The sequence below is a fragment of the Paroedura picta genome, chromosome 1 (assembly GCF_049243985.1).
Source record: "Paroedura picta isolate Pp20150507F chromosome 1, Ppicta_v3.0, whole genome shotgun sequence".
In the NCBI taxonomy this organism is placed as follows: domain Eukaryota; kingdom Metazoa; phylum Chordata; class Lepidosauria; order Squamata; family Gekkonidae; genus Paroedura; species Paroedura picta.
The window spans coordinates 118,226,667-118,254,376 of NC_135369.1; the positions used below are offsets into that span (position 1 = coordinate 118,226,667).

Genomic DNA, 27,710 nt, shown 5'->3' on the forward strand with positions numbered 1-27,710 from the left:
CGTGCTGTGCGCGGCTGCTGATTGGCAGTTTGGGGCTGGACTGACAAGCGGAGGGCCCAATAAGCGCCTCCCGATTGGTCCCTCTGCTTGTCAGTCCAGGGGAAGGGGCCTATCAGCACCCTTCCTCATCCTGGACAGGGCCTGCCCTAGGGGTCCTTACTGTTTTATTTCTTCCGCTCCGCCAGGAGCGGTTAAAGATTTACAACCCACCTTTCCTTGTAATTCAGAGACATCCTTATCTATTGTTCCTCTGTATATTTGTGAAACAGCCTGGGGGGTGGGACGTATCCGGCTGTCCAACTTGGAATTGGGCCAATCAGGGTGCAGCTAGCAAAGCTGGCTGTACCCTAATTGGCCCTGCCCCTGCAGCTCCCTCCCTGGACTCTAGCTTCTTTGCTCTCAGACTCGCCTCAGTGCCTGAGTCTAAAGAAAGGGAGCCAGCAGCAGATAAGGGGAGAGGGCCCTGGGCAAAGGGTCGTTATGGAGGGCTTGCTAACGAGGGACTCCTGGCCTGCTGACTGCCTGCTAAGGAGCTCTTTCCCACAATCTGGCCAGCCCCCACCCGCCCCACTTGATCCAGCTGCAAGCTGCAGCCCAAAGCCTCCTTAAGATGCTTGGCTGGGGGCCAGGAGAGGGGGCCCTTTCAAGGCCCGTTCTTAGGAACGGGCTTTGAAACTAGTAGAATAATAATAAAAAATTTTCAGTTAAAACCAAGATGAAATAGCAAATCCAAGATAGCGGTATAAGTTAATTGTAGCAAAATAAAACAGAAGTCCAGTGGCAATATAAATACTAACAACATCTCAGCATGAACCATACTGATGTGATTATTTGTCTTCTTTTCCCTACAGGTCATAGACAATCAACAGAAACAAATAGCTGAGATTACTTCAGAGATTCAGGTAAGGGAACATAGTTTTTACAGATTTCATTTTGTATTAATTAATAAAGTTAAAACATGGGTATTAAATTATGCCATCACCTGGAGATTGGTATAAACTACTGAGTATGGCTGGTAAGGAAAAGAGCCTTTCAAGAATGGAATTGAAGCCATCTTTGGTGGCCAAGCAAACCCTCAAATGTGTCAGTGAATTTCCATTGAATGTCATTATTCTGGTGAAAGCACGTTCCCTGTTTCATGGCTCTATGGCCTGTGTAAACTTGGCGTGCTGCTATTGACAGAGGTTCTACAAATAGAGAGGAAGAGTATAACTGCCAACACGTGGTTGTGGAAAACGCCATCCAAGTCACAGCTGACTTAGGGTGACCCCATAAGGTTTTCAAGGCAAGAGATGTTCAGAAGTGGTTTTCCATTGCCTACCTCTGCATCATGACCTAGTATTCCTTGGAGGTCTCCCATTCCAAATACAAGCCAGGGCCAACCCTGCTTCGTTTCTGAGATCTGACAAAATTGTGCTAGCCTGGCTGTCAATATAGCCCTGTATATTTCTAGCACCAGCTGTCCAAGTTGGAATAGGTTCAATCTTGATTCCACCCAGTATTTTCCAATCCATGCCCATCCCTAACCATAACTTCTTGTCAACATTTCACAGAAAGTACAAGTGATATTCAGTCATTAGTTATTGTTATTATATTATCAGACTATTATGCATATGTCGGCAAGTGATCACATCTCTACCATAATGAAAATAAAAGGGGTGACAAAAAATATCCTAGTTCTTTGAACAAACTGGTATTAAGTGAAAAGGCCACCATTAGTCACGTGGCCAGCTGTATAGGAAAATTCTCTCTCTGACTAGCCATTGTAAATGCAGAATTGCTGTACAGAGGCATTCTGAACTAAGCAGGTGAAGCTGATGATACAGATACAAAACATAATGCCCAAGGTTGACCTATTACCATACAATCATAAATGAAGGCTGGTTTATATGTTGTAGCTCCTTTAAACTGCTTCATTTGGTGGCTGTAATCATGTGATGTCAATGGCACACCATGCCAGTAGAAAGCTTTCTTCATGGCTATTTGTGGTGATGTGACGAAAAAATAGCTCAATCTGCTGGTAAGCAGCTGCATGTAAATAGTTCCGCACAATAGCAGCTGTCTCATGAAGTTATTTAAAGCACCTATGTGACAGCAATAGCATAGAGCCTGGCCCTGCTTTACTTGTTTAATTATAATCTTAACATTGTGTAACTTATTGGAATGACCCTAGATTTGCAGGATGAAATGCAAAGGATGGACTCTGAAGTTTGAATTGTTACTAATTTTTAAAAATAATATGTGAGATAATATCATTCCAGTTTAATAATGTTTCTACGCTTCTGTCATGGGAGTGAGGAATCTTTTCCAAAGAGCCCTTGAAGTTCACACACTACCCTACTTTCATTCTGCCCACTTCAGCCCAAGAGTAGGCAAGGGCCTTAACCATCTGCTATCACTCTGTTTCAAGAGTTCGACTGGGGAGGGCCAACAGCACCTCTATGTCCGCCCACCCACCCCACGCCACCCCGGCAGCTCTCTTTTCAGTTAGGATGTGCCCTGCTATAAAGCTAAGTATCAAGTGTGAAGGCAGAGTGAATGGGAAATAGGGATGTACACATCTTTTTTACTGGTATTTTTCAGTTTGAGTATTAAATTCAGGGGAAAAAATCAGGATTTCAAAGATATTCCATATCCCTAGTATTGTATTTTGATCTGGGTTTTACCAAAAATCTTGAATTTTGGGAGTACAATTGACCCCAGAAGAAAAATCATGGGGGGAGGGGGAGTAGCAGCAAAGACACACACATACGCATACAAAACAGCTGGCAGGCAGAGGAGATTGCTCGCTTGTCAGCTATTTTTTTAGATTTTCTACTGCATTCCCTTTAAACTTGAGGCATTTAAATGGACTGCAGAAGTCTGCCTGACAGACAGCTGACCTGTGGGCAGCAGTCTCCATGGGCTCAGCTGAACTTTCTCTGCCTGGAGGAGAAACAAGAGTGCCTCATTCCACTGCATTGCAGACCCATTCAAAATCTGTCTCTCATGGCATTTTAAAGCAACTCATTAGACATGAAAATGGCGATGGCATCCACAGGTATAACCCAGGGCACCATCAACATCTTGTGTGACCTGGCTAGAACAGAGGAAGCATGGCAAGATCAGGATTGGTTCAAGGAACATGAGTGGAGGTGATGAGTGTTGCCAAAGAGGTATTAGAAACCCCAACAAACAGCAGATCAGATGTACAGGGAAAAGGTGTATATGATGATGAGAACCAGAGATAAGTGGGAAAGTTTCAGGAAAATGAAATTCCGCAGATTTTCTTTGTCTGCTCCTTTTTTCCAGGGACAGCAGAGGAATTGAAATCAGGTATTCTCATTAGTCCCAGGGACAGAGTGAACAGCTGAAGAGTAAGCCTTAACAATGGCAAATAACAAAGTCTCTTGCTTCTTGAAACCGAGAGCAGCCTTTCTTAACTTTTTTTACCATTGAGAACCCCTGAAACATTCTTCAGGCTTCAAGAAAACCCAGAAGTGATGTAATTGTGCAGAATATAGTTTGGAAACATAGCTGTGAACATGCCCACCTGGGGCCCCTCCCCCTCCCACCCCCTCCAGGCCCATCATTGGCCATTGGGGTGGCAGGTCAACATGGCCATATATGGTCTTATCACCCAATAAATGTATAAAAAATTTTAATCATATTAAAAAATTAATTAACTCCCATTCAGGAAAGCCTTCCAGGGCCATCAAAAAACCCAAGGGTTTCACGAACCCTGTTTAAGAAAGCCTGATCTAGAGTAATAGCTGTTTGGCTCTCAGGGACCTAGGAGCAATTAATTCAGGTGACCATAAATATTTTGCTTCTGCCATAACTGAAACGGCTTAAATCTGGAGAAAATATTTTACATGAACCGAGATTCAGAATCAGTCACTCTTAATACTTTATCTCAGTGAGTGAAACTTTTCTAAGTTCTTAATAATGGAAAAATAAAGTTGAAAAGAATTCCATCCTGCTAGTCACGATTAAATTAGCATAAAATTGACACTTAGTGGTTAAGACACATGCTAAGAAATAGAAAGATTGGAACAGATTGTGTTGAGCAGTAATTTTAGACACAGTGCAATAGAGTTCTATTCTGAGTTATTTAAAATTCACTGATATTGTTCAGCTAATCCCAACTTCTGCCCAGAGTATGATCTGGACAGATGGGTGAATCTTCCTCTTCCATATCCAGTGGTCTAGACTTCAAAGATGATTGACTGATAACTGTGGAATCAGGGAAAGTACCCTCTCTCCAGGTAGTTTTTCTTCCTGAAAAAAATATCTGCAAAGTTTGCAGATGCTTGCAGTGTACAGTAAGAGAAAACAATTAGGGTGAGGGAATCTCCACGCTCATTTTCTCGTTAACCAGCCAAATAGGCCTTACGCTGGGGAAAGGATGAAAATATGAGTGACAGAAAGAGACAGATGCCAGAACTGAGGAAAAATCCCATTGTTCTGGAGTCCTTTCAGTAAGGGTTATAAAACTGGGGTTACAGGAATACAAGCAAGAAGATACTTCTAGCTTCACCAGCAAATACCAGGCAACACATATAAATAGTTCACAATGTGCATCATTTTCCATGAGGTAAATTTTTCAGGATTGATGTATATGCAGTAATTAGGCGGTGGAAAGGTGGGGGAGGGAAACATCTCTCGATATGATGTTTCCCAGACAACTGTCCTCCAAGCCGTATCATTTCTTGTCATAGTCCCAATCTATGCCAAATAGAAGTACTAACTTGTCTACTGATCTTTCAGGAAGTTTCTAGCAAGTGAAGCAAAGCAGCAGGACCCTTCAGATTAATGCTGTTTCTTTTGCATAGATCAACAGATGGTCTTCTTAATCCTTGGGATACTTAGCAAGGGGGTTGTACTAATGTTGATTGAGTTGAAGGAAGCATCTCTCTGTGTTCTAAAGTATTACGTGTTTGTTAAGTCTGCCCTTCAGCCTGTTGTCACCGCCAGGAATGTTCTTGGAAGACCTTGTGACAACTTGCCTTCAAGAGAGAGCAACTGACCTTACCTGGATAGCTTGTGAGATCCTCCCATGATGTAAAGAGAGTGCAGAAAGTCAAAACCCAGAATGCTTGCAAGTCTGCCAGATGGAAAAATTCCCAATTCCATCTTCCTGCCTTGGCATCACAACAGATCCAAAAGAAAATCCCAGTGTTCCTAGTGAAGGGCAGAGCTCTTAAAATGACATTATCTCACCCAGCAAGCTCTGATCAAAGCATACCTGCAGTTTATGTTAATAGTGTCCTGTAGTGACACCTTTCGGTGGACCCTGGCCTGATTTCAACTTCTCTAGCTGTTTCTTTTCCTGTTGCAGACTCAGATCTGGAATATTTGAGAGTCTGCTTATCTAAGACAACCCTCATTGGTTATTCACCCACAGGCAGAAGTAATTTTGCTGTAAAAACCAGAAGCCTTTCTGTATGGCTCAGGCAGCCTGGACCCATAAGGATGATCTGATCTCCTTCAAATGGATGGTGAGCTTGCTAGTCTAGTTTAGGGCTTTCATCTTATGTTTGGACAGTACTTCCACTATGGAAAGCATTAACTTCTGGGGAGCTTTGAGTTCTCCCTTCCTTGTTTGAAGGTGGCTAATCCAGGAAGCCGCAATCGATCTATGAAAGTTATTTGTCTGAAAAAAACTCTGGACACTATGACTCAGCCATGTCAATTAGACACTAATAAGGCCTCCCTCAGCCTCACCTACCTCACAGGGTGTCTTTTGTGGGGAGAGGAAGAGAAAACGAATGTAAGCCCCTTTGAGACTCCTTCTGGTAGAGAAAAGCTACACAGAAGAACAAACTCTTCTTCTTCATCTTCCCTAACTTGCCATCAGATTATCAAGGTGGTGATCCTGTTAACTGTATGGCATAGCTTTACAGTGCTGTTTTTTGAACTTAATAGACTATAAGGAACAACTGCCCGTAATGCATACATCTCTGTCATATATCCTCCATAAATGGGTCTCCTGTAGGGCAGCAGCTGATTTGTCCTCCCTCCTATGGATTCATGGGCCAGGACTCCATACTTCTGCCGCAAGCATCTGACCCTGACAGCACCACAGAGCAGAGTATGCAGAACGTAATGTCATGTTAAGCATAGTACATTCTTGGGAGTCTAATTCAGGAAGCCTATTCAGGGGAATTGTTTTGACCTTATAGTACCCTATTCTGCTATGTGTTAAGCATGTGTGTATTATTAATACATTATAATTTCCAATAGTTAACCCGTTTGAAGTGTGAAAGTAATGTGAGTGACCTTTTTTATAGAAAGTGGTAGATCTTTCGGTTTCAGGATATAACCTAAGCAGCTTCCTTTCTCAGTTTCATTTGCCTGTCAGTCATCTCCAAAGGAGGAGAAATCGTTGCCTGATGACTAGATTTTACTTATGTGGAGAACATAAGTGGAAAACTCGTCAATTCAGAAACTACTGCTTAATTTTCTTTCCTGACCAAACTCTGCTAAAACAAGCAACCACAACAGCCAGTTCAAAGTTGTGTAAAGTGCTAATAGGTGACAGAAGCTGCAGAAAGAAACTGTACAAGACAAGGATGTTGTTCAGTCTAACTACTTGTTCTATAAGTTTTAAGGTGATTTCCCTCCTTTCCTACCCCCAGTCTATGCAAGAAAAACTGTTGCAAGAAAAACTGACAGTCCAGAAGCTGAAAAGTGAACTTGAAGAAAAGGATAAGAATATACAGCAGTTACATAAGACTCTGCATGAAGTAAGTTTTTTTGAAATCACAAGCAGACTTAATGCTTGTGATTTCTTGCTCCATTGTTTTTATGCATTGCAAAAATGAGCACCTGAGAGCCTTTCCTTTTCAGGGTTATTACAAGACTAGCAATAAAGCCTGTTGTGCTCTAGAAAACTGTTGCTGTCGGAGAGGCCGAGGCTGTCTGGGGTAATGAGAGCTAGTGGGAGTCTGGGGCCGGGGGGAGGGGGGAGAAAAGAGTCAGGCGTGGCTTGGCTGCGTCTTCCCTCCAGCAGGGAGGCCGGCCGGAGCAGGGTTGTAAGTGGCCCACAGGCAGCACATCACATCACTCAGGTTGCCCCTCAGCATGACAGATGGAGAAATGCATTCCTTGCCTCAGTCAGTTGCAGTTAGAGGCTTCCTTCACATCAGGCCTGGAGGGAAGCGGTGTGTGCAGAATGCTGAGCAAAAGCCACAATTGGCCACGAGTGGGGGATATTCTGCCAATAGGGAAAAGGCAGTCCAGTTTTGTCTGTGATTGCTGGGCAGGTCCCTTGAACTGCAGGGCATGCTGGTTAACTGGTGAGCCGTCCTTGATCACAACTTCCCTTTTATGTGGGGTGATGGTGATGGTGAGAGGAGAGATGCTGCTTGTGGTTCCAACATATTTATGCATACAGTGATATATGTACAGATATTGCCAGGACTAGCACTAGCATCTTTGACATAACTTTCTATAAGTGGGAATGGCACCTGGATATATAGTCATAGAACCTCAAATTATTGACCATTATTTGTTTATTTAAACAAATAAATTTTGTTTGCTGTCTTTCTCCATTGTGGGACTCAAGGTGGCTTCCAATACGGATAAAATGGCTATAAAATCCCAATAACAACATTATGAGCAATTATAAACACACATAAAAGGTCACAATTTAAAAACTCCAATTAGGAGTGCCAATAAATAAAAACTAAATATGCGCAATGCAGCTGCTTGTGGTTCCAACTGTTTTCGACTTATTTCTGAAAATTGACAGTGAGGGAGCCAGACACTGGGGATATCCCTGGGGATATTGTTCCATAATCTTGGGGCTTCCACAGAAAAGGCCCTCTCTCATGTGTCCATCAGACAAGCTTCTTTGATCAGTAGGTTAATGAGAAGGGCACCTCCTCACATCTTAATTTGTGGGTAAGAATATATGGAAGAAACAGTCCTTCAGATACCCTAATCCCAAGCCGTGTAGACCTTGCCCAAATTATGGCTGTAAATCTGCAGCCTTTTCTAATCACAATTTGTTTTGATCAGTTCTGCTTAGTTTCCCTGAAATATGTTGATATGATCCTTGGAACTGTGAATGTCTTATTACTGAAGAGGTCTTTCCAAGGACCTTGAGAGACACAGTCAGCATATCTTTATTAAAGAAACCTTTTGCAGATAAGCAGCTGTTAGTCAACTAAACACCTGCATCAAATCTGCCTTTTCTAGAAAAAAAATTATTAAATGGATTGTGGAACAGCTCCAGGTTGACCTGAATGACATATGTACCCCTTACTTTTTAAATCAAGCTTTAGGCTTGGATTCGGGAGAAACTGCTTGGTATCCCCTGCTACTTTAATAGGATCTTTTAGCAATTTTTGACACCATGAACTATATCATATAGCTGAAATGCCTACAAGAGCCCACATAAGATCTGTTTTGCGGCAGCTGCACTGACCTCCAGTCGAATTCTGGATTTTGTTCAATGTTTTAGTACCCGCCTTTAAGGCCATACACAGAAGGGGACTGCCTTTCTGAGAATGTCTCCAGAGAGCTCTGCAGTCAGCCAGCACCAGCCAGTTGAGAGTGTCAGGCCCAAAGGAGGTACATTTGGCCTCAGCCAGAGCCAGGGCTGGTGGAATGAGCTCTCAGGAGAGATCAGAGTTCTGACGGAACTTACTAAGTTATGCAAAGACACAGCTCTTCCACCGTGCTTATGGTTGAGACCACCAGAAATTACAGACAACAGTGGATTGGCCCTCTCTCCCTACACCCCCCCCCCTCAAAAAAATACCATCTATATATGGTATTACTAGCAGATCATAGATAGATTGGGTATTTTAACTTTGCAAATTTTCAAAGTTATATGAATATTTATGCTTTTATTTATGCTTTTATTGTAACAAATGTTACATTTGTTGTACACCACAATGCACTGAAACAACTATTCCAAGAGGAGCAGTATAATATATAGAAATCTAAATCTAAAAATAATATAAATAAAGTATAGGTGGAGTGGGATGAACATGGTTTAAGTCTTTTAACAGGCTATACTCCAAGGGTGATAGTGGGAAGTGCAGAATCAGATTCATGAGATGTCCACTGGGGAATCTTCCAAGGATCTCAGTAGATTATTTCTGCATCTTATTTATTCATGTTACCACCCTTGGGTTCTGACAGGTGTAGGGTTTACTAATCAATAAATAGCTGGTCTGCAAATTGAAGCAGGGAGAAACCAAGAGGGCTTTTCCTGATCCTCCAGTGCACATAATACAGGGAAGGTATACCATGATCAATTATCTTGAACCCGCTCCTAGCGGAGCGGATTAAATAATTCGGTAAGGGCCCTGAGGGTGGGCCCTGTCCGTGATGAGGAAGGGTGCCCATAGGCCCCTTCCTCTGGACTAACAATTGGAGGGCCCTCCAATTGCCCTCCAATTGCCAGTCCGGCAGCAAGGGACCAATTGCGAGCCGCACACAGCCACGCGCACCGGACTGCCTAATTGGGAGGCGCTTTGCGCCTCCCGATCCGCCCCCCTTCCACCTTGCCTGCAGGCGCACGGCAGCTGCCATTTCCTCCGTCGCCTCACGGCCGGTCGCTCTGTCGCCCAATGCCCAGAAAGGGCCAGCCGCCGCGGACCTGCCACCGCTTCCTCCTCTGCCACAACTGGCCATGCCACAGGCACCCGGGAGCGGCTCGCGCCGCCACCCGCAGCTCCAGCGCACGCCCACCCACAGCGCCACCTGCGCCTCCGCTGACGGCCCCTCAACTGTGGAGACACACCCCGCCTGGCCTTGGAAACTCCGGCCATACTTGCGCCGCCACAGCAACGTGCACACACGTGTGCGCATTTCTTCTACAAGGAATCCCCTGGGGGGCCCAGGGGCGAGCCTCACCCCGATGACTCCGGCCGCTGCGGGGAAGGGGCCGGGGAGAGCCTCGCCGCTGCCCACACAGTAAGCCGCAACGAGCCCGGGGCCTGGAGGGGGGAGGGGGCGCGGAGAGACACAGACTGAGATATGAATGCACAGGGACAGAAAACCAGACAGAAACACAACACCAGCGAAAAGGGATTAGAAAAGCAAGCAAGGCTGCCTGCAAGGTTACAAGAAGATATGCCAGGAACACACCGAGAGACAGACACAGATGTAGAGATACAGGCAGTGTGGGAGAAACAGAGACAGACACCAGAGAGAGAAGGACAGGGAACAAGGAAGGAAAATACGAAGGAAGGAAGGCGAGAGAGGGACATACCGGGCTGGGAGAAATACACAGAAAAGGACAGACAGTATGACACTTTGAACAGATTGCCATGGATGAGAGGCACACAGGAGATACAGGCATGGCTGGGTGGCTGGGTGAGAGGATAGGGGGGAGCCAGACCGAAAGACCGGGGGCAGGGAGACTTTGACAGATCGACGCAGAGACAGAGAGACACAGACAGAAAGGAGATTCAGGAAGACAAGAAGGGAGACACACTACAAGCTCACACGCTTGCTACCCCACCCTTCCTACCACCTGTGGTCTTTACACATCGCTGTCCTGCTCCCTGCGCCCACTCTCTTTCCCCCCTCACCTGCTGGGGCGATCGAGCAGGAGGCTTTCTTCTAGCGCCCGCTGTCTGGCAGCCACAGCGGGCTTAAATTCTAGTCCACTATAATCCTTTGTTTAGGAGTTTGTGCATGGAAATATCTGCATCTTTGAATAATTTTCTGGTAATATCAACATAAGGCTTGTCTTGCTGCATTACAGCCATACCCACATAGTCCAACATTCTGTTTCAAGAATAGGCAGCCAGATGTCTTTTGAAGATGCGACATAGTGATGGATGTTGTTTTCCCCTAGTGCCTAGTTCTCTGAAGTACGCTGTCTGTGAACAGAGAGGTTTCATTTAACTACTTGGCTAACATTGTTTATATATATATCTGTGTATAGTTTTTACAATAAAATGAATAACACAAGTGAATAAAATGATGATTTCCCTCCTATTTTTGTCTTTTTCATGAAGAACCAAAGATTTATGGAAGAAAATGCCGCCTTGAGAGAACAGATTCATCAGATGGAACAGTCCAGACAGCCAGTGGCTGAAAAACTGCCTGTGGCTGACCAGTTGTTCAAGGAAATGTCTCACTGTTTGTTTGACTTGAAAGCACTTTGCAGTATTCTTACCCACAGAGCTCAGGGCAAGGAGCCTAACCTATCTTTACTGCTGGGAATCAGATGTAAGTGATATTAACAAGACTATCCATTAAGATTCCATTGTCTGTACAATTAAATTCCATGGGTTTCATTGGGAGAGAGGAAGGAAAGGAATAAAAAGATGCAGTGGGGTCACTTATGCTTTCTAGTTATGATATGAAAAAAGACAAAATAGACATTTTTCTAGTTTGGCATGTAGTCCCTCCAGAGTTGTTTTCAGATTTCCTTCTTACATGATCAATCTCAGAACTTTTTACACCAACAACAAAACAACAACTAGAAGATGTCCATGTACACTTAAAGGTAAGTTTGACAAATAGTGTGGTGTTAAACAAAGATTAGAGTGCCAAACAAAAATTGGGTCATGCCGGTTCAAATCTCCACTCTGCTATGGAAACGTACTGGGTGACTTTGGACCAGTCAGAGGCACTCAACCTAACCTACCTCATGGGGTTGTTGTGAGGATAAAATGGTGGCGATGAGGAGGATATAAGCTGCTTTGGGTCTCCATTGAAGAGAGACAGATGTACATAAATGCCATCAAGTCACAACCAGTTTATGGTGACCCAGGGCTTTAAAGGAAAGTGAGAAGTAGAGGTGATTTACCATTCCTCCCCAAAGTATCGAGGAGAGAGGTGGGGTATAAATGAAGTAATAACTAACTAAGAAGGGGGTATTGGTAGTCTTTTCCCTAATCTAAACAATGCATATTATGGGTTGGATCCCACTTAGATCTCCATGGGCACAAAAAGTGGGGATTTTTGCTGGTCTTCCTCCCATGGGGACTCCTCCCCATCTGTTCCTTGGATCCCCTCATCACCTAGAAGCAGGATTGGGGGGTTGGTTGGAATGCCATGGGAGGGATGAATTGGCCGGAGGGAAACCATGTTGGCAGAAATCTAGGAGGGATCCAGGCACATGTAATGTAGAGGAAGTATGCCATTGTATCAGGCAATACTGCTATGTTTGTATGAGCTTCTTTCCCAGTTTTCCTGTTATTAGGAGGAGCAGGGATGTGGCATCATTGCAGATGATCTGAGTGTCCAGCACTCAATGTTTGTCACCCTGTGTCCTTTTCCCAGTACCAGATTTACACATTAATGTCCATAAATGCAGTGTTATTATTTTCCTCTTAATGATGCACCATAGCTTAAGCAAAGGAGACAACTGAATCTGTATTACACAGGACAAGTGGTTGTAGGTTCCATGATTTTAGACCCACTTATCAGTTTAATCTTTAAAGACTACAAGATACATGAAAAAATAATTGAATTTCCCGTGTGCTCATAGGAAATGATGAATTCTGCTTTCTGATCATTGTATCTGCCTCGAAAGAGAAAACTAGTATACAGGCACAAGTATATCCGTATATATGTGTGTTTTAAAAGAGAATTTGTTTACATCTTGAAAAAAATAATTTGCAAATAACTCTTAGAAATTGTTCTTAGAAGCCAAATTCTCCTGTTAAATTAGGTACAAGTTTTTTGGCGGCCCAACTTGTATATTAAGAATTACTAGCAGAGTTGAAAATAGTTTGCAGGGTTGTGTGGAAAGAAGTTGGCTTTTAAAAATATAAAAACATATTAAAAAGGGAACAAAAAAGTCAGAATAAAGTTGACGTTTTAGGCAGGAAAATGAATTTATCTGTGCTCAAGCTTACATTTTGTTAATTTTTCCTTTTACGATTATAGAGGGGAATATGTATCTTATATCTGTTTAGCTGCTTTAAAATTCCAGCCCCCTAATGAGAGGCACCCCCAAACTCTTCAAGTGCTACTAGATCTGATAAAGTGGTGTAGACATTACCCAATAGCAACATAACTTCACATTTATAACAAGCACCAATAGAGAAGTTCATCTATCGCATGTTTGGCCATACAAAATCAGCTTGGCAAAGCTTCAGCTCATCCCCACCAGATTTTTTTAATTGCCATTTCAAGACATTTTAATAGGAAAATGTCATATTTTTGTAGTTTTTCCCTTTAGCTTATCAAAGCAAACATTGGCTTTGAATATTCAATACAAGATCAAACCTTTGTTTGCAGGCATTCATTTTAGTAGCTCAGCCGTGGAATCAACTACCTAAGGAGGTGGTAAACTCCCCCCCCCATTGGAAGTCTTTAAGCAGCAGCTGGACAGATACTTTTCATGGATGTTTTAGGCCAGGGGTAGTCAACCTGTGGCCCTCCAGATGTTCATGGTGTACAATTGCCATGAGCCCCTGCCAGCTCAGGTTGCCTCCCCCTGTTTTAGGCTGATCTTGCATTAAGCAGGGAGTTGAACTAAATGGCCTGTAAGGGCCCTCCCAACTCTGATTCTAAGATGATTGTGATAAATTCCAGCCCTGTTTTGTTTCATTTGTTCCACAGCAATGAACTGCTCAGCTGAAGATGAAAACTACCACAGCACAGAAAGCCTCTCAAAGAAACTTTCTGAGGTCTGTCAGTTACGAAAGGATATCGATGAGCTGAGGACTATCATATCAGAGTGTTATGCTCAGGACATGGGAGACAATTGCATTACACAGTGATAAAAGGTTTGTCCTCACAGCAACAGTGACTAAGTTATTAAATGCTGCTCTGGTGGTAGTTCCTTGTATTTCTGTTATGGAGCCATACTGGAAGACACGCTTCTTTGTAGCAGGTCAAAGGATTTCACATGGTTGCTCATACTGATGAAGCAGGCCTCAGTTGAAGAATATGGTACATGCTGTCAAGAAAAAGTTGTTTTCTTCAAAACTACTGAATGTAGGTCCAAGCTGTGAAGAATGTTCTACTATTGATTGAAGTACAGGATTTTGTTTCTTCTCTCATGGCCTATTAAAATAACTGTCCACGTTGTATTCTGGAGTCAAAACATGCATCCAGAAGAGGGCACTAATTACTGCTGTATTATTTCCCTCCATCTCACAATAGCATGGGAGATGAGATGAGCACTGAAAATCCTATCGCAGAAAGTAGTTTAAAGTCCCTGACTACCTGAGGGCATTAGATCTGTGAACCGTAATATGGATGTTCCTACATGTACTCCGGGCAGGCACTGAGATAAATCAAAAGTTAAATCAAAATAGCCTACCTGTTTGCCATCTTGGTTTGATAAGGGCTGAGTTCCCCCCACTTCCAACAGTTAATTGTCAGTGATATCAGTATTTTTCTCTTGCACAAAGCAGAAAACAGAATTGCTCTCATTACAGGCTAAGCATAAATTGTTCTTGAATTAACCACCATACTATTAGCCTTTTTGAAGTTTTGTAAAGACTATTTGAGAGATAAATACATAAAGACTAGGCAAGTTTTGGGTTTTTTTAAGCACACACCACTCAGAGTTAGAAGAACATTGCATCTTGTCAATTACTCTGCATTTCAGGTATGTTTAAGGACTCATTCCAACATCCAAGCAGATTAAAAATCTAGAAAGAAATGCTTTCTGTCTGCAAGAACTGAAAGCAGCACTTCCAACTCAAGAGAAGCCTAGGGATGCTCCAGATCTGATAAAGGTTGACCAAAGTCAACGTTGTAACCTAGACATCATGCTGATATATTTTGCTTCACTGAAGCATCTGTATCCTCTGTCAAGGCAAGCTTGCTGTCACTTTATTCTGTGACAATCAATTAAGCACAGAAATGGAACTCTTTTAGAAAAGAATACAACTAGACCCAGTATTCGGGAAACTTGGGACTGGTCGTGCTAGTGGCCATTGTGCAGAGAGAATTGATTGTTGATTGAACTGCCATTTTTTGTTTCTGGTGTTAATCTCTCCATCAACCATTTTTAGAAGACTGACAACTTTCTTTTTTTTCTTCTTCCAAATGTTCTTATGTTTCAATGCCATGTGTATATTTCTGTAATTATTTTTCAAAAACAGTGTTGGTCATTCCCCCCCCCCCCCCAGGTATAACAAGCTTTTATTTATTTAAATGTGTTCCTTTTTATACTGTTCTGGCTCCTGTTTGTGGGAGTTCTATTTTAACTACTGCTCAGTGTTTTCAAGTGCAGATTTGTAAGTATTAGATTGAAGCAACTTTAAGCATGAAAAACAGTATTCTGTAACATTCAGTGAACTGACAGCCAAAATTCCAAAGCTTCAATCCTCAGTATAGTCACCACGATGCAAGTCCAACTTAAATCTGTGCAAGGCCAGCTGAATAGCACTTAAGTTTAGAACTGCACTGTGAGTTTGTTTCAGTTTAGGCAAGTGACTAAACAGGGAAAAATAGTTTTTCTAGATCATATTTCATTTCCCAAAGCAGAAACTTTCATTTCCCAAAGAGAAACTTTCACAGCATGCTGTGCTGTTCAGAGATGAAAGTTCCGCATGATTGTTTTGAATAGCTTTTTCCATTTACACCGTTGGCTTGCTTCTACAGTGACATGGTTTACGATACATTTGCCAAGGATCTGGCACTGCAACCATACTGTAGAGCCAAAATAAAGAAAAGGATCTTTGAAAGACCCGAAGATGTACCTAGTTTATGTAAACAGTACAGTTCTTGGACAAAGAAATGAGATAGTTTCATTTTTACATTGCTTACAAAGAGAGAGCCATCAGTAGCCTAGCTAAAAAAAAGTCAGGCCTCAGCTTAACTGCACAAATCCTTATCACCTTCCTTACTTGTGGAAGATAACAAATCTAGAAAAGTTTTAGAGTTAGGACTCTGTTGTATTTTTAAGGTAAAATAAGACTGGACTGGGAAGTTTCAGGACACCACTCCACTCACCCACCCTTCTTTCACTGCCAGTTGACACACTTTTAAATTTGATCCCATTTTTGTTTCGAACAACCTTCACCCTAAAACACTTGGGCACCACACAAATTAACACGACAACATCATGTTGTCATGTCAGGCAGGGTGAGTTGCCTGCCCTCACTCTGAATGGGGGAACGTTCCAGTTGTCTCAGGAGCTCCCAAAAAATTTCCATTCAAAACGTGGGGAGGGATTCAAAAAATCACACATTTTGGATTAGTTTTATTCTGTCAGTTTTTCTGTTTTATTTCTTTTGTGTAGCATTTCTCATTGTAGTAGTTTGTGTCTGTGTGCGTTTTAAATTAATGCACATTTGAACACCAGTAGGGTTTTTTTTAGATAAACTAAGGCTTTGACTAAATATTTGGAATGCTTGATGCTTTAAATACTGACCACTAGGAATAAGAAAACTGCATTAGTCCCTGGCAGAAGGAAGAAGATAACATCCAAAAGTACTAGAGACAATGACTGTTAATTTTGAAAAGGAGCCAAATTTTGCACTTGCTGCTGTTTGTCAAGAATATTACAATACAGGGGTACATATACATTAAGAATTATTATACATAATACATTACATAACATGTATGTGCAATACAGTATAAAACTACCAGACTTACGTAAACAGAATTTATAAAAGTATTTTCCCTAGGGGTAATAATGGAGTAGTTAATGCCATTTTATACTGTATGTATACATACTGTATTTGTAAAATGCCTTGGGGACCTTTGGGTAGAAAGGAAGTATAGAACTAAGCTTAATATCTCTCTCAAAGAGCAGCAAGATCAAAACAAACTAGGCTGTTTTCTAAAAGTAAAGTCTTTTCTAGCACCTTTGATGCTTTGTTCTCAGTTATTACGTTGTGATTAACCAGAGGCACATAAATGCTTGCTCAGAGAAGAAGGGTGAGTTGGGTTCAGTGCCAGCCCTGCCCTCAAGAGTTGATTGATGCTGTCAGAGCTAAAGGTGCGAATTGTCTGTTCAGAGATCCCCACCTGGTCCCAACCTAGCAAGAGGGACAGAACCTGAGCGCAGCCTTGGGTGCTGGAGGCAGGAATACAGCCGTGGCAGCTGCACACGGACATATCCCTTCCAGTTCAGAAGAAAGCTTCTGCTTATTGATGGCTAGTGCTTTCTGCCTCCGTCAGATTAAAGCAATTAAAGAAGGCGGTAGCCAAAGACAGAAATGACATGTGCAAAAATAAGTGAGCCATAAAAACTCAGATTTACTTTGTTCTTGGAATTAATTTCTTAAAATAGAGCCTGCTGTTTAAGAAGCTAAAAAGCCTACCAATTTACAGTGGTCTTTAACTGGGTTAAATGTTGTGTGAGATTGGGGGGGGGGGCTTTTCAGCTGCTTAAAATGTATATTTGGTCCCATTTAGTACTTTTATGAGAAACTGTTAATATTAAAAATGATATTAATTAATAAGCTGATTTAGTCATGACAACTTTTTGCCACACCTGTAAGAGACAATCTCAAGGGCTAATATATGTATATTATATTACTGTTGAAAAGGCAGGGCACAATTTTGTCCGGTAATGAACAGGAAGTTCATATTGCAGGTTGAATTTATATAATTGTGTAGGTGTTTTAGTAACTACTGTAATTCAAGAATGTATTTCATAAAGCAGTTTGAGAAGTTATGGTGTTTGCAGATAACTGATGCTATTATTTGTATATCAGATAAAATGTACATACATGTTTCAGTCAAGTTAGTTGACCGAACTTGACTTTACAGTTCAAATGGTTTTTTAGTCCCTGCACACTTCTACTTTGAGATACTCAAGATAAGCCCCAACTCAACAAGACTTTGTAATTATTGTGCGTAGGAAATAGTGTTATGTTTTTAGAATTTTATGTATAGGTTTAGAAGCACAGTAGATCTGTATTTTATTTAAATATAAATAGGATGCCACTGTCACCCACTCAGGCTACAGACTTTTGAAAAACATAACAACAGAAATAACTATGAACCTAAGTTCTGTTATTTATGTGATTTATGTGATGATTTTCACTTTTCTGAATGAAGTGGACAAAAATATTTTTTGCCAGATACCAGAATGGGAAAAAGGGGAAACACAAAGCAAAACATGCATCTGGTTTTCTTTCTGTAATAACCCAACCTGAGATTCAATTGACTTAATCACAGAACACCCATTCCTCTCTGTAAATGGGTTTATTTATTCATATAGGCTTGTTATAACATTCTGGATTTGGATTAACTTCATACTAAAATGAAGGAAAAGTTACTACTTTAGAAAAAGACCGGGGATATTAACAATTGGGTGACCAAATCAATACATCAGGATCCCTTTTAGCAATATTAATCCCACTGTTGTGTACCTCTGTGCCTTTTATTTTGCTTGTTGCTCAAATAATAATCTCTCACTTTTGAAAATTTTGAGGAAGGATCAAGTTATTGCACTTTGTTTCCTCTGCTTAGGGATTTGTAGCTTGTTATGCTTGTGAGAAACAACTTTCTTAAAGAGAAGTATTTTGTAAAATCTGTGGGTCAACCTTGGAAAAGGCAGTCTGGTGTTTAATAACTAGCTTTTCTGTATATGGGTAACATGCAGGGAATTCAATCAGAATGTATTCATGTTGTATATATTAGCTGTAGTTCATCATTGGTGATCAGTGGGAGAAGACATGGGAAAGGGATGCTCTTTAGAAGCACATTAGATGTCTCCTCATCAGTCTCTTTAGACTGGTAGTTTTTCAAAACAGGGTTCAGTTGTTGAACCATTCAGAATACCTCATGTGTAAATAGAGTTGTCATGACTTAATCAAAATGCATTCAGTATTTTTGTTATTATTACTGTTATTTTTAAAGGAGCCACTGGCTGGTTTGCCTCTTCAGGCCTGTCATTCTTGCCTCTTTTTGTAATTTTTTTTAAAGTAGAGTTTACAGCTAGAATTTTGAATGCCAAAGTTCTATTTATTAAATAATAAAGGTTTCATTGTTAATTACTAGTATTTTTCCACTCTGTTTGTTTGATGTTTAAGTTTTGTATTTACAGAGCAAAAATAAATTTTGTTACAAAATCTGAACATTTTCTTCTCTACTGCTAATTCAAATTACAAATGCCATGCTACCTTTCACAAAGTGCATCTTTGTCTCCCAGAACACAGGGTGGGCAATATGAATGAGGCATGAATGAGGACTCAGAATTACACTTGGGAAATATAGCCTTTGATATGCGTTAAAAAATCAACCAAAGCTGGAGTGGGAGAGGGTGATCAAAGATGTATAACTGGTAGAGAGTTGCATCACATATTTCTACTCAGAAAATTCTGAAAATAATTCTGGTATACCTCTATGGCCATGATCCAGTGCTGCATTGTCTGTTTAGCCTCATTGATTTCTGATGAAATTTAATGTGTTTATATGTCTGGTTAGGGCTGATTAGTATATTTTTTTAAAAAATTCTAGCCAATTTTCCCATTAAAGCTGTATATTGGGGTGTGATAAGATAATAATTTTTTTAAAGAAATTAAAAATGAAACAATTTACTGGCAGTGGGGAAATATTAGGAAAATTTGACTCTGCAGGAATTTTAAGAAACCTGGCCAAAAAAAAAGATTTTAAAAACCTCTGTTTATAATTAAAGGCTTATGTCCTGACATATTTATCAGAGAACAAGTTCCAAAGCTCCTGCAACATTATGAAAAGGTATACCCCAACCGTGTTCCTATGAAGCAAACTCTATGACGCAGAAAAACTGGAAGGCTTTTATCTGAAGTATTGCTACATCTAAGAAGGTGTTTTTTTTTTAAAGATTCATTTTAAGATGTTCAAGGGAAAGAAAAAGTTGTGCATAAGGCTTGAGCCTCCATCAAGAGTATCATGGGTTGGAAGAATATGTAGTTGAATACAAGATCCTGAAACTACTGCATTAGGAGTCAAGTTCTTCTAAAACATACTAGTTGTGTAATGAGAATATGGTGATAACCCACCAATGTAAGAAAATAAAGCCAAAGGCATTTATTTCTCACTAACCTAATGGCACAAAGGGCATCTATTTGGCAAGGACAGAAATGCCAGGCAAGGGCGTTTTTGCTCACAGTGCCAGTGTCTGACTTCAAGGTCTCTGGTTCAAAGGCAGCTGACTCAAAGGCAAGCCACTTATCCAGTTCAAGTTACTAATATGAATGTACTTTACATGTCTGAGATAATACAGCTAGGCCCCTTTGAATATTGTGAAGTGTTATATAAATAGTAAATAAAGATCAGTTGTCACCATCCACTGCTGGCCCTTTCTATCAATTCACAAGTTGATGGCCTTGCCTCTGTACAGGGAGCATTCTTGCCTTCCTGACACAGGATCTGCTCTTCACTACTGGCAGGTCCTGGCAGAACTCTCCAGAACAGCTCTCTGTTCTGCAAGGAACGTGCTCTGGATTTGCACTTTCCCCTGAATAATGTCCTGCCCATTTCTTTCCTACAGGGGTGGCCAAACTGAGGCTCTCCAGATGTCCATGGACTGCAATTCCCATGAGCCCCTGCCAGCAGCACATTCTTGGGAATTGTAATCCATGGACATCTGGAGAACCTCAGTTTGGCCACCCCTGCTTTAGAGGCTGCTTGTCCACTGTAGTCAACAGGGATGTTACACTAAATGGGCTTTTGGTCTACTCTAACCAGACTTCTTATGCCTTTGGGTATCTTGGAGGGGGAGCTGGTTCAGCTTTGAAGGCATCTCATAAACAACTGCTTACAGCCACCTGCCACTGATCACACAAGACACACACTTCTCACCACAAAAAAGTGGTAAAGAATATTCACCATTAGAAAAATATATTGGACACATATTGGATAATTTCCCTGTCAATCAAACTGAAAAACAAAGACACCATCCTTCTCCGTGGGGGGGGGGGGGGTAGGTAGCCCATGCATCTTTGGGAAGCAAAGAGAAGTTGAATAAAACCCTTGTTTGTATGTCTCTGTGCTCCCATTCATGGGTGCTGAGCTGTCAAGGTTCCCACCTAAGACTAAAATTATAAAGGGAAACTGGAGGGTGGAAGGGGCAGCTCTGTAATCAATGGGCAGAGACGGGAGTTGGAGGACAAGTCCTGTCTCCGTCTATTGGTCAAACTTGGTCATGCGTCTGATTAAGTGTGCTCCTGTACATGACCATGTACACCACAATCAGTCTAGTAGAGCCAGCTTGGTGTGGTGGCTAAGAGTGGCAGCTGCTACTCTGGAGAGCCGGGTTTGATTCCTCTACCTTCCACATGCAGCCAGCTAAGTGATCTTGGGCTAGTCACAGTCCTATTAGAGCTGTTCTCATAGAGCAGTTTCAGAGCTCTCTCAGCCCTACCTACCTCACAGAGTGTCTGTTGTGTGGAGAGAGACTCAGGTGGGTAACCATGTTGGTCTGGAGTAGCAGGAAAAAAATTAGTCCAGTGTCACTTTTAATATGAAGTTTTATTCAAGGGGTGAGCTTTTGTGTGCGGGCACACTTCCTCAGTCAATGAAATAGGAATCATAGTACAGATATAAGGAGCGGGTGAATTTTACAAGAAGTTGAACATTGTCAGCTTCAACTGTGCTTATCCCTTTAAAATAATAGCATACTTGAAAGGCAACGGCTTCTTAGGTTGGATACAGTCTGAACACAACCATCATGGTTCCTTTTTTATCAAATTTGTCACAAATTTGTCCTTGTCCCCTTCAATTTTACCCCCACTGATTAAGCAGGGAAAGAAAACGACCCTTACTGGATTAATCTGCTGATAAATACACTGAGACAAATATGTAACTCGACAGAAGTCAGTTCATTTTTACAAGTTACCGACAGGCAGAGGAGTAAATGAATTTAAAACATGTATAGATTATGCCTTTCAGAAACAAATTCATCCAGAAGATGTCCCTAGAACATAAGCAATGCTTAGGGGGCACTCTTGGATTGAAGATGGGTAATTAAAACATTCATAATAAGAGTCCCCCCTCCCCCCATAAAAGCCCTCTAAAGTAACTTGAGTGTTATGTAAAAGCTGTAGTTAATTAAAGCCAAGAACAAGATCTTTGGTCAGCCCAGCAAGACTTTTGGCATATTAATTAAAGTGTGTGAATGCCAAAAGACAGCATGCTGCCTCTCATGCCCTCATGAAACATTTAGAAAAACCTTCATTACCAAAAGAGAGAGAGAGAAAATACAGACTATTTGGTCCAAGCTTTATTCCACTGCAGTCATTGTTGCAAGTCTTGTTAAAACCGTCACAATAGCTGCATTTATACCCGTTCTAAAGGCTCCAGTCTTGGCCAGAAGATGGGGGTATAAATGTAAGAGTTCTACTGGATCCAGTCAGTGGATTATCAACATATGCAACTGCCCCTACCCATGTCCAACCAAATGCTTCAGAATGCCCCCAAGCAGGGGTGTGCTGTTGCTCTTTGCTCAGCACCCGGTTTTCAAAAACATTCTGCCACTGAGGACAAAGGCTTATGGTCAAACAAGACAATCCCCTCTGTGTTGTGTCATTTTTTTTGTACGTGGGAGTCGATCCCTCTAAAGAGTCCTGGAAGGACCTCTCTTGATTGATACCAGACAGGGATATTCCTGCACACCAAGGTGCACGAAGAGAATGAATGGAAACTGCTCCCTAATTTGACCCACCCTTACATAACTACCTTTTGCAGCTTCCTTCTACCAGATGCTACTTCAGGGCAAGTATCATGACTTCATGCTACCAACACTCGAGGGCAAGCAGGGCAGGTTTCACAGATGTGTCCATGGTATAATGAAATCTTTGCGTACATTCTCTAACACTCATGCCCAAAATCTGGTTTTTAACTACATCATGGTGTGATGATTAGTTTCTCGCCTGAACTGGTCAGTTTATTGCTACACATAATGCTGTCGCTACGTAGACATAATCACCTTCTCTATGCTAAATTAATCCAGAATGCTATATTGCACCCTGATTGCACATTCACAATAACATTTTTTGGAGACACAACTGCACTCTGAAGCATTATTTGAAAAAAGGCTTTAGCCACTCTCAGCTTCTTTGAAGTACTCCCAACATTGTAATTAAGACCACAATAAGGTGATTACAGAGGGTAAACAATCCAAGCTCAAGCAGATACTCCCATTTTTGAATGTGCTTGCCTGCCGCTCTTTTCCACAGTGAAAACGACAAATGTAAATGTCTGTTATGAGAATTAGTCCTCCCGTTTACCAGACAGCCTGAAAGGAACAGCAAAAGCTTGGTGTCCATGAAGAGCCTTTGGCTAAGGTGCTAATGCACAGTTAGTGTGACTGATCCATGATGCTGAGCAATAGAGCTCCTCTGTCCAGTTAAGGAGGCATTTCGCATCTGTAAGGCAAGTGCTGAAAATAAAACACCCGTTTTAGTACTTTGTGAAAAAGAGGATTCAGATCTTTGCTTTTAGTTACATTATTTCATGGATCATATTGGAACTCTTGACACGGAAGGCACTGATTTCACTTCTGTGCTGTTATTTTAGGGGGGGGGGGTCTGTCTGATGTGAGTTCGTCTGAAAGGCCAGACACACATCCAACCAATTTCAGTGGAAATGTTAAGCAAGTATACGATTGTCACTTGTGAAAAGTATAGTTTGGTGTGGATGGGTAAGTGGAGACTCACACTAAAATTCGTCAGGAAATTCTACACTGGAAACCTTGACATTAAAGGGAGCTTCATAAAATACACTAAAACTTCTGTGCAGATATCATTCATCTCCTTGTGCAAGAAATCCTTCTGGGCTGAAATCCGGAAAGCATCAGTACATTTCAGATAGATTCCCTGGCCCAGTAGAGGTGATTTCAGGTGCACAGAAATCCTTCCACACCTGCAGCCAGGAGGTGCATTTATGCATTTATGCTGTGAGGGCCACTTGGGTCTTCATGAATTGGCTGAATGCATCTTTGGAGATAGATGGTCTTTTCCACGTGCTTAAAGGTGGGTCAGGGTCATAATTCTTTAGACTTTAGTATTTAAAAGTGGATAAATCAGTATAAAAATATGCCACACAGTAGCTTTAATGAACATGAAAAAAACCACTTCCTGGCATCCATAGCATAGGCTTGTTTAGCTGCTGTAGGAAATAAGTCCCACATAAAATGGATACCCAGGTCTTATAAGACAAAAGAGAAGACCGTTTTATGTGATATGAAAATTGTATGGACATTTAATCAATACCCTGACTCTTGCATGACTGTGGGCAACTGTACAAAGTGACGGCTAATCATTGTGGCTTGAAAACAGACTGACAGAAACAGTCATGCCATTCTTCTGGCAGTAGCGTTGGTCTCCATGACTTCTGACTTGACCTGGAGGGGCCAGATGTAATTATAGATGCCCCCCCTTTCCAGTTATAGCCATCCATTTTTGTCTGGTCTGCCTACTGGGTAGGGCGGGCTCTGCTTCCAGCAGCAGAAAAAAATTAGAAAAGTGGCCCAATATGATGGATGTAGCCCGCTGTGATTGGAGGTGTAAACTGTAAACCTGATGGTGATGTGCACTGTTGGGACCACACGGATGGCAACATGACTTCCAGTCACCCCCGCCTGTGAGCAAAAGAGCCTCTCTGCACCCGTCCCCATTTAGGACAAGATTTGCCTCCCTGACCGCACAGCCTTGCAGCAAATATGGCAAAGAAAGGAAAAAGCATTGCAACTAGGATTGCAGGCGGTCTTTTGGTTTGCAAATCGATGACAAAATTCTGTTTACAGTTCTGTACTATTTGAATGTGGATTTCATGGGCAGTCGTGCATTTATTTAATTATTGGATTGGAATTTTAGAGTGAAGGAATAAGGAACAGCCTTCCTACACAAAGGGTAATACACAGTTATATGAATAATTATCTTTAAACCTCCCCCCCCCCTGCTCCAGAGGAGCGGGAGGAATAAAGGAGTAAGGGCTGGTGGGGAGGAGTTAGGGCGGGCCCTGTCCGTGATAAAAACTCGGAGGGCCCAATCAGGAGCCGCGAAGCGGCTCCTGATTGGGCCCTCCGAGTGTCACTGGGGGGCCAAGCAGCCAATGGGGAGCCACGCAAAGCGCAGCTCCCCATTGGCTGGTTGGCCCAGCCACGCCTGACCCGGCCGGACAGTCACCGCTCAGAGGAAGAAGCCTTCCCCAGGGGTAAGTCCTCCGGCCGGCTTCCCCTCGCCCGCGGAGCCTTCTGCCGGGCCCTGGGGCAGGCTCGCCTGCCCTTGGCCCCACCAGAAGGCCACAAAGCCCACTCCCGCTGTCCCGAGCCTTCTGCCGGGCCCTGGGGCAACCGAGCCTGCTCCTAGGCCTGGCAGTAGGCCTCAAAGCCTGCCGCCGCCTTCCCGAGCCTTCTGCCGGGCCCTGGAACAGCCAAGACTGCTCCTCGGCCTGGCAGTAGGCCTCAAAGCCTGCCGCCGCCTTCCCGAGCCTTCTGCCGGGCCCTGGGGCAGCCGAGCCTGCCCCTGGCCCCAGCAGAAGGTCCCAAGGCCACCTACCTTCCTCTGTTCCTCCCTTCCTCCCAGCATTCCCTTTGTCCTTCCCTTCCTCCCAGCATTCCCTTTGTCCTTCCCTTCCTTCCAGCATTCCCTTTGTCCCTCCCTTCCTCCCTCTCTTCCATCTGCCTCTTTCTGCCTACCTGTTTCTCTCCCTCTTCTTCTGTCTCTATCTTCCTCCCTTTCTTTCTGTCTTTCTGTCTCTCTTTCTCCTTTTCCTCCTTCCTTTGCCCCATCCCTTCACCCACCCATCATGCTAGGGCCCGCTGTATTTTGGCCACAGCGGGCTTAATATCTAGTCATATATATTCAGTAGCTTTACATGAGGACTTCTAATGCAGAGGGGTAGTAGCTAAACATGCTCACCTAAGTCAATGTTTCAAAAGAATGGAGTTAAATTTTCCTTAAGCTGATTTACGATGCCACTTGCCATGCCCGATTTGTTTTGGCCTCCTTTCTCTGCGAGAAGATGGCAACCACTCCTTCCACTGAGCAAAGCCAATCCCTTCTGTGTTCCAGTTCTCCAGCTGGAAAAGCAAAGCTGAATCATGACACACCCCTAAAGATAGGCTGCACATTTGAATGTTTAGTAGCCAATAACTATGCTTTGGACTGGCATGAATACTTCAGATTTCGAGGCACTAACATTAAGATCTAACTGCACAGGATACTGCTAGCTATTTAAAAGGAAAAGGTGCCATTAATTCTACCTGGCCATCTCTCCCCTGCTCCAATGGCTGAAGGTTTTCTGCATGAATAGCTGGCTTGTTCTTCAAAACACAGAGGAACATTTGTTAAGATGACACCAGCTTTTCTCCATAGAAAGTAGGGAAATTTGAACATCTGCTGGAAAATGTCTTTCCAAATACACACATCAGAATTAGACTCTGCTGGTGCCAAGAGGGGGGGGGGTGGCTCACTGTCTAATCGTTCTGGCTGGGGGCAGATTTTTTAGCAGCTGCCATTACTGCGGCTCCATAGTCCTTGGCACACACATTCATTTCCTCCAGCCTAGCTCTAGTCAGACAAGGTGTGCAAGTTTCTGAAGCACTCAAAACTTACTTTGTAGCAAGAGTCAGTTGAGAATTGAGAGATGATGATGAACTCAGTCTGAATCTCCCACAGACAACGAGTGTCTCTCCTTGGCTCAGTCTCCCTCTTACACACATGCACACCCTGCAAAACAGAAGTGGCTTTACAATAAATGTCTGACATTTCTGTACAGAAACAAGAAATGGATTCATGGGGAGGATTCAGGGGGCCAGGCTCCCCCACCAGCCCCTGCTTCCCCTCCCCACCTTTGGCTCTAGCCCCGTGTTACCTCCCTGACTCTTGCTGACTTCTTGTCCCCATATTCATCCCCCCCACTGGAAATGGTGCTTTGCCTCCCTCCTATCCCAGGCGACAGCTCCACTTCCTTCACTCCCACGCTCTCATTGTGACAGCTGCTGCTGGTAGGCTCCATTAAAGTCAGTGGGTCTGTGTGTGTGTGTGAGAGAGAGAGAGAGAGTGTGTATGTGTGTTCAGTGATGTCAAATCACTTCTGACTAATGGCAACCTCCAAACTATCTGATCTTAGTTACATTCTGCTTTTGTCTAGACTGGAAACCCAAAACAGCTTATCTGATCATTCTCCCTTCCTCCACATTATCCTCACAACAACGACCCTGTGAGGTAGTGTCATATGTGGTTCATTTTGGTCCCTTAGGTTGCCCTGGAGGTTTGGCTTTGGTGCCAGGTGGCTGCTTTCTTCTGGCTCATCCCCCCCCCTCCTTGGCATTCCTTTGAAATGTGGTTGGTTCTCCAACTACCTCTGCTCCCCCTCACGGCAAGGAACCCTGTCTTATCAGCATATGGCCTTGGTTCTCAGGGGAAAGAGAATTGGCCAGCGGGATAATTCCTGGCATCCAGGGAAATATCGGCCCTGCTGTCTCCAGGATTCATGCCTAAAAAGATCAAAGGTACTTCGGATGTGAACCCCTCCCCTCCCCCACCGGTAGTTCCAGTACTATAAAAGGATGGCTAGATCCATACTCTGTGTCTCTGTCAATTTTTGCCCTGCTATGCTTTAGGATTTCTATCATGCTTTGTGAATACCTTCAATAAAGACGTTTGTCCTTTACCTGCTCTCTGGAGCCGTGTGGATTAAGTCTATGGATTGGTCTCAGTGATGCGATTGAAACCTAAGTTCCTGACAGGTTAAGCTGATAGATTGTGATGGCCTCAAGGTTACCTGGCAAACTTTCATGGCAGAACAGAAGTTCAAATCTAGTCTTCCCACTATGCCATGCCAGTTCTCTGGCATTCTGGTTTCAACATCTGGATGCACATACATATTCCATATAGTCGCCCACA

At 42.8% G+C, this 27,710-nt stretch overlaps 1 protein-coding gene and 1 long non-coding RNA gene across 3 annotated transcripts in view; one reads left to right on the forward strand and one right to left on the reverse strand.

Moving 5' to 3' along the window:
• CEP85L (centrosomal protein 85L) overlaps nt 1–18,953 on the forward strand; it is a 162,326-nt gene extending 143,373 nt beyond the window's left edge. For both annotated transcript variants that reach the window (XM_077301069.1, XM_077301077.1), the window contains exons 10-13: nt 852–902; nt 6,621–6,728; nt 10,965–11,178; nt 13,525–18,953. In XM_077301069.1, coding sequence (XP_077157184.1) covers nt 852–902; nt 6,621–6,728; nt 10,965–11,178; nt 13,525–13,685 — 534 coding nt within the window. In that variant the 3' untranslated portion in view covers nt 13,686–18,953. The remainder of the gene's footprint in view (nt 1–851; nt 903–6,620; nt 6,729–10,964; nt 11,179–13,524) is intronic.
• A 3,771-nt stretch (nt 18,954–22,724) lies between these two features.
• Nucleotides 22,725–27,494, reverse strand: LOC143842049 (uncharacterized). The gene is made up of 4 exons (XR_013232978.1): nt 27,453–27,494; nt 26,418–26,531; nt 25,722–25,882; nt 22,725–23,239 (listed from the first exon to the last, which is right to left on the reverse strand). It is a non-coding gene; the product is annotated as an uncharacterized LOC143842049 (long non-coding RNA).
• Between the last annotated feature and the right edge of the window lie 216 nt (nt 27,495–27,710).